Below are 7,706 nucleotides of genomic sequence, written 5' to 3'. Positions count from 1 at the left end.
TTGTCAATGTCAGGGTGCAGTTAAACAGTTAAACAACGAGATCTCCTTCCCGATGTCAATGATAGTGTTGAAGATTACAATTATATAGATATGGTTGTTCAGATCTTACTTCGTCAGATCGATTTTAGATCTTTTCTCATGGTTACCGCGAGGAGGATTATTCTTGCAGTTTTTGTCCCTCGCTACATCCCCAACAACAGTGATTCGTACTCTCGACTCTCTATCGATATCGACAAAGCTTGTCGATGTTGGTACTCTTGTCATACTAGTGTTGGTACTCTTGTCGATATTGATTGGTTACTTTAATGGTTGCGCGCATGCACACATCCGTGGCATTGCAACTCAAATTAAAATTATGGGAGAACCTTCGTTGGTATTTACATTCTATGATTTGTTATTTATCTTTGGCTGCCTTCAGAAAAGTACAAGATTGTGTCTTGGAAGAAGAAAGAGTGTGAAGACCTTGAAGATTTGCTATTATCTTTTAGACTTTATTCATAATCGTTGGAGACAGCTCGTGTATCTCTACCATGTACTATTTATTATTATATAAAAATATATGTGGTATTGATTGTCAAAAAAGGAAATAGTTTTGCATCCGTCTATGTTTTGGTTGAATGAGATTTTCTTAAAATTGCACTCTTATCTTAACTACAATTACACACTCCTGGCTAAACTGCAGTTGCTCTTTACTACCCAATCTAACCTTTATAGAAAAAATGCAAATACATTAAACAATAATACCACTTTTCAGAATCGATCAGACTCAAGAAAATCCTAAGTGCAGACAGTGATGTACAAAATCGCAACTTCTTTCCAAAAGAAAAAGAGGTAGAGGAGGAGGAGTTTTTTCTCTCTGAAACTAATATGAATCCAAATTCGTGTTTGCGATAATTTACGTGTAGGAGGCTGCGTTGTACATCCACTCCCCTAGGGAGATAAGCTCACTTCTTTAAATCACAACTTAGAATCGGAAATTCAATTCGACTCCCGGGTGCGTATGCTCCCTCTACCAAAAAAATCATATTTCCAACTGTCGAAAAAATTTGACAAAAAATTCTACATGTACATCTGCATAATATATGTGCGTTCGTCAAGTTTTCCAAAAAACCAACATTTTTTGTGGTCTATGCAAAAAAGAGAAAATTTTATCTTGTAAAAAGCAATATTTTTTGCACTGAAATTTATCTTTTTACACACGTCACATAATAAGTCGATTTTTTATGAAACAACTTTGTGAGCGCGTAGCACGTGAAGATGTCACGTACAAATTTTTTGTTTCAATTTTTCTGAAGTTTAAAATCTGTGTAAAAATTAGTGGGAGCATATACACCCATGTTCCAAAACACCACTTAGAATACCTTATATTCTTGTCTAAAAAGGGGCAAAAGCTACCATCTTAAGTTCTAGTGAAGAGTGCAAAATTTCAGACACTCCAAAGTCTATCAATTTTATTTTTATTTTTGTGTAGTCACGAACACAATGAGTTAAGATTTTGCAACTTGGTTTTCAGTTTTTTCTTTGAAACTTTGAGGTGCCATATTTGAATTTTCAAAAAAGGGCTCCAAGTATCCCGAGATCTAAAATGAATTTCCCAAGCTAGACCTTCTTATAAGGCTGGTGCCAACGCGGACGTTAGGGCGGGCGGTACCGCCCGCCGGGAGGCGATAGGGAGGCGAGACGGCAGCGCGGGGAGGTGGATCCACCGCCCGGCGGTAGCGCCCGCTACCGCCCGCGCTAGCGCCGAGAGGGGGGCGAGAAGGGGGCGAGAGCGGGAGCGGCGCGCTGGTGGGTGGGGGCGGTAGCGGGGCGAGAGCGGGTGGCGCGATTTGATTCGTCCACGTCAGCAAGCCGTTGGGTGATGTGGAGGAGAGAGAAGTGAGAGCTGTGACTATAGCCCGTGCACTGGCACCGTGGGGTGAGAGTGAGGGTAAAAGCTGACGTGGCGAGGCTATAACCTGTGATGCATTGGCACCAGCCTAAGAATACTCTTCTATCACTTGTATGAGCATGAGAAGAGGACACCTACACGCATGGTCCTGCTCCTCCGCCACCCACCAGGCCATGCATGGCGAATACGAACAACTGGCTTATCGGCTTTGGTCCTTCGCTTCGCCTCCTTGATTCCGTTTCGACTTCTGTCTTGACTATTAAGTTCGCCTCTATGTCTATAAAATATGTCGCTCCTATCCCAGAGAGACACGCGTCTCCACTAGATCTCTTTCCCGTGTGTACCCCTTCATTTCGGGTTAAAAAGATGGGAAAACACCTTTCTCTCTATAAAAGCTTTTCGATTTCTACTATTACCAATCTTAGACTTGTTCTTTTCATACTTCTATCTAGATGAAATGATTAGTTTATATTCTAATCGTTCTGGCAATGTTTTATCTACTGTTTTTATTGATTAAACATGTGAAGTTGCTCATACATCCAACACAAAAGTGCATCCGGCACATGCTCTTTTTGGTACAAAAACCACATTTCCTAAATTTAAAAGCTAGACATGTAATTTTCAAGTCCATTGTGTACTTGTAAAATTTCAAGGAAGAAGTGTTGTGCGCTTTGAATTTTGTTTTTTCCTAGAAGGCACGAATTGAGTTTGCATATCAGGTGATGTATCATTCTTTTGGCTGTTCAACCAAACTGTACATATGATAAATATACATTGATCACTGAACCCAAGTAAAGAAAGTAAACATTATGAAATTGCGCACAGATGATGAACAATATCGATCTCATGGTTTAAGAATCTGATACAGCCTTAGGACTTCAGTATTGAATGCTTCTTTTCAAACAGTTGGTCTATTTTATACAAGTATAATGGGTTAGCCAACCTCACTTGGAGATTAATGTGCACAGCAACAACACTGCTGAATTACTGAAACCATCACCAAGCTTCTGCTCTTTGAGCTGATCCTGTGATGATTGTCAAAGGGAAATGAGAACAGAAAATCAGAACAGAGTCAACTAGAGATTGTACAACTTCTTTATTGCTATGGCAAACCCTAAAAAAAAATCAGATCTAAGGTACTAGCAAACTGAAACACTAACTTTTGTTTCCACGATCTGTACAACAATCATTCTGTACACCAGTCAATGCTACAACAACTCCAGCTGGTCACCGTCGTCGTCCTCCCCTGCAAGCTTCTCAATCAACAGCTCCATTGTATTGATATACTTGGGCATGTAATGTTTCCCTACCATGGATTTCCCCAGTCGAATCTTGCTGTAGAGATGTCGAGGTGTCTCATATAGGGTGACAACTTCCTCCTGGCCACCTTGCTGACTTGTGTTTGGCTCTGCAGCTGGCAATGCAACCATGTGCAGTATTCGTCCTGGAGGATATAGCTGGAGGGGATCTTCGGAAGGTCCTGACGGTGGCAGTTCCTGCTGCTTGCTGGTCAAGGATTCTTGAAATTCCATGGCCTGTCCTTTGTCAGTTCCTATCGGAGGTGATTTATTGTCCTCTCTGTTAGTGTCCTCATCGTCTGACGCTCCAAGAGAAACTGAGGCTAGTTTCTGAGCTGCTGCTTCAGTGTTGCTTTTTTCAGTTCTGTCATCAACATCAGTTTCATTTGTGTCCTGAGTATGTTTTTCAGGGTCAATAGCCTGCTTCTGTGCAGAACCACATGACCAGCAAACTAGCGAAGGGCGTTTCTTCACATAACAATGGATATCTTCTGAAGGCTTAATCTCAGCCTGGCAAATCATATGGCATTATGTAACAACAACATCCATCTGTTTCAATAAATAGTGCTTTCAAGATGTACTTATTATACCTCAGATGTGTAAGGCTGAAGCATATTGGCATCGACAATCTTAGATCTTGGATCAGATACAAAGGGTACATGAGCTCGCATGAAGCTCACAGAGCGATTGACGAAACCTAGGAATCTAGTCTGTTGAATCTGTTCACGAAGTTCATGCACCCAAGTTGATGCCATAACCTGAGATCATTGACTGCAACGGTAAGTATATATGATACTCCCTCCATTCCAAAATAAGGGTCACAGATTTGTCTAGATTTGCATTTATCTAGACACGATTTAGTGTGTAGATACATGCGAATCTAGAAAAATTTGTGACAGTTATTTTGGAACGTAGGTAGTATCTTTTACCAGAAAAAAGCATTTTATAGGACGGATATTTATTTTTTGACACGAAGAAGTGCATATCAGCTATGGGATGTGGATGTCATCATGTATGATTCCTACTTAATTTGGCCATCATTCTTTATACGGGCTCATAAATGTAGGTGACTGAAAGGTACCTCTGTACGGAGCTTGGCAGTCGAAACTCTGCCAAGGGATGGCACTACATCGTTTCTATTGACAATGGTCGTAATGAAGTCTTTACACGACTCAGCCAAGTCCCATGTCATGCAAGCAGCTGAGCAGTAACACTAGAAAATATTAATATCTCAAACAAAGTATTTGCAATTACATAGATCATATGTTTGCAGCACCAAGAAGATAAATTAGTATTTTACAGATGTTAAATACTCATATTTCAATACTGAGTTAGTTGTTTGAATAACATAATTTTTGACATATGACATACGGTCTTCAGTAGTAAACATATTATTTCCTTAGCTTATAAAGCATACCTGGACCAAATGCGATACATGTAGATGATGATAACCTATCATTCTCACGTAGAATGCATGTCAACAACGCCGCGATACTAGCACCCATTGAATGGCCAATGATCTAAATTAACAATAAATGATGTGATGTGAGTTAGCTAACAGAATAAAAAAATCATCTGCGCTGGACAAGTAGCAAGCACAATGTATTTCGATAACTTTATTACCAGGAACTGCCAGACAACATGGAAGATCCATAAAGAAAAAAATATAGTTTACTGTCAGTTTGATACAACTTAAAGCACAAATATTTTGAAATGATTTATTCAATCGCTCTAGGGTTGCTTAACAGATACAGTTTGGACATAAAGGAACTGGTTATCTCACATTTAGTAGATGCCTAAAGCATCTTATCATGTTCATTAGGGTAATTTTTACATTTTTGAATGTTGTTTCCACTAATGTCTACTTGTCTAGACATAACTTTTGTTAACCCTAGAGTACTTCGTATGAACCACGCTTAATTTTTACCTGTCATGTTCAGCACTAGAGAATCTTAGGAAATCATTAAGCCAGGCTTAGCTGTATGAGTACATCAATTATATTATATTTGGCTGCAATAAGTTGCTGTTCTACCTGTCATATAACGTTTGGCAATGTATCACTGTTCTTTACTGGCCTGAAATTTCCTGAGAATAAAAACTAGGCTCTAACCAGAATAACTTTCAAGAGCAAGCATGTGCTTTTGCAATACGTGGTGCTACATTTTCTGTACTGCAGAACACTGAAGTAGCATCTGAAGAGTAATAAAACAGTAATGAATTACCATAATTCTGTAGTCTGGGAATTGCGCGGCTGCTTTACTGAGGCAAGGAGTGGCCTGACCTGCAATCCAGCGAGCCGATGTAGCCATTCCACAATGCGCATATCCCAACACTAGGTTGGACACACGACCACCTTTAGCCACAACATGATGAAATGGAATGTCTGCTCCAGTTGCTGCTGTCAGCCGTTCCTTAACACTGATAGCCCCCCGAATAAAAAGGAGAAAGCATTTTGAACTTCTTTCACGCACAACTGTGAAAGCAGGCTTCAGAAACTGCACGATAGCACACAATTTCAACCAAGCTATCCTGATTTACAGTCTGTACTAAGAGGAACAACAAGACTATTGGCTCCAACATGTTTTGGTATGCAAATAAAATCAGAGGCATAATTTAAACAATGGAGCATTGCGTGGTACTTACGCACCCTCGCCTTAGATTTCTTAATAAGAACATCACTCTCATCATAGCCACCAAACTCTAAAAACACTTTGTATGGCTTCTTTGAGAAATACATGCACAGCTTCATATATCTTAGTAATGAAATCAGCTCCTCCCTCGCCCTAGGCCCTCCCAGTGGCACAGAATCACTCCCAGCATACTCATGCTGCAGATTACCCTGATACAGTAAAGTGACGTCATAAGCATGATAAAGTATGCATTTCATAAATATAAGGGCTGATAAATAAAAGGATGCAAGCAAATAACTTATTCTTCTTTATTAAGCAACTCTGATCTTTTTCTGAAGTTTGGTATTCAGTTTCAAACCTAATAATTGCTTCAAATTAAAATCGTAGAGCCTAATTAGGGGAAGGCTGGTCCAAATGCAATGAAAACTGACATTGCACGCTTGAAATTTCTTACCGCCAACGAAAAGAATAAAAAACACACTACTAAATGTCGAACGCTTGAAATTTCTTCCCGCCAATGAAAACAGAATAAAAACATACTACTAAATTTCGAAATGCAAAAAGTGGATGAAAAGGGGAAAATAAAAAAGTATTATCTGTAGGAATCGAGCAACAAAAATAACTAAAAGTTAATCAGATTATTTAGTGCTAAATCTTTTTTAGGGGATTTAGTGCTAACTCCTTTCCTAGATGCTTCACAACAAACAAGTAAAAAATCAAACAAATAAATATACATTATTCGTGATCAGCTATTTGTTTATACTAGCAGAGATTAGTCCCATATACAGATTCTCATAGCAACAACCCACACATACCGAGTCATCCATCTTGAAAACTAAGCATATGAGCACCCACGTAAGTTCTAAAAGCTAATAAAAGGTAGATTCTCCTCATCATAACTACAAGCGATCAACGAAACAGCCACAATCTTGACCAAGAAAAATCAACGGAAGCAACCAATTCCCTCCCTTGTACGCATCACCCCACTACCAACAATAATAAACAAGAGAGGAAAGCAATCTCGCGCAAGAACACCAAGACCAAGGAGACCAAAATATCTTCTCCTTGGCGCTACGTACGGGGCTGCTACTCTGATGATCGGCACGGCGCGCGCACCTGCTGCCGCATGTAGTAGTTGATCCCGAAGGCGAGCTCCCCGAGGGACCACTTGCCGAGCGTCTCCCCGTAGGCGAAGCGCACGGTCCTGGCGGCCTCCACCACCGCCTCGCCCCACCCTCGCGGGGCCCGCTCCGGCCACCGCCGCCCCCGCCTCGCCCGGCGCCGGGACCGCGCGTCCTGCTTCCTCCGCTCCCTCGCCGCCGCGGCCGCCGAAACCGCGGAGGATACCAGCTCGTCCTCCATGGCGCCCCGCCCGCCAACTGCTCCATCGGCGCCGTCCCCGCAGAGCCGCCCCGACAGCACCAGGTAGACCAGCACCGCCGTGCCCGCCGCCGTCGACCCCATCGGGGCACGGGGACGCGCGCGCGGGTAGAGGAGAGAGCTGTAGAGGGGAAGCGAGTCGTCGTTTGGGACTGGAGTCGGAGACTGCTGCAGCTGAATCGGGGAGGCCGTTGCTTGCAGCTTGCAGCTTGCCGCGGGTTGCCGGGGGAACGGCTAAATTGGCAGGGAGGATGCGGGCAGAAAGACGCTTTTACCCCTGGGTTTTTTTTGCTTCAGCTCGATCGGGCCCTACCTTGCGACGAGGGACAGTTGTTTTCCTTTTCGTCCAAGCACACCAACGATACACCAACGGCAGATTGTTGATGAAGCCAATTTATACACCGACGAGGACTTTTTGGGTCACTAATTCGATTCCAAGCTTAGACTTTAAGTTTCACGTCTGAATGTGTGAATGTAACAACGGGGTTAATATGACTACTTAAACAA

At 42.0% G+C, this 7,706-nt stretch overlaps 1 protein-coding gene across 1 annotated transcript; it reads right to left on the bottom strand.

Annotated features, from left to right (window-relative positions):
* Positions 1–2,717: 2,717 nt before the first annotated feature.
* On the bottom strand, positions 2,718–7,283 carry LOC124656052. Its single transcript, XM_047194863.1, has 7 exons — positions 6,936–7,283; positions 5,837–6,028; positions 5,412–5,684; positions 4,607–4,709; positions 4,271–4,389; positions 3,780–3,947; positions 2,718–3,699 (listed from the first exon to the last, which is right to left on the bottom strand). The coding sequence occupies exons 1-7, from the start codon at positions 7,281–7,283 to the stop codon at positions 3,100–3,102; spliced, it is 1,803 nt and encodes a 600-aa protein (XP_047050819.1). The 3' UTR covers positions 2,718–3,099.
* Between the last annotated feature and the right edge of the window lie 423 nt (positions 7,284–7,706).

The sequence above is a fragment of the Lolium rigidum genome, chromosome 5 (genome assembly GCF_022539505.1).
Source record: "Lolium rigidum isolate FL_2022 chromosome 5, APGP_CSIRO_Lrig_0.1, whole genome shotgun sequence".
Classification (NCBI taxonomy): domain Eukaryota; kingdom Viridiplantae; phylum Streptophyta; class Magnoliopsida; order Poales; family Poaceae; genus Lolium; species Lolium rigidum.
The sequence above is the reverse complement of the archived record's forward strand: the minus strand, read 5'-3'. Positions and strand labels throughout refer to the sequence as shown.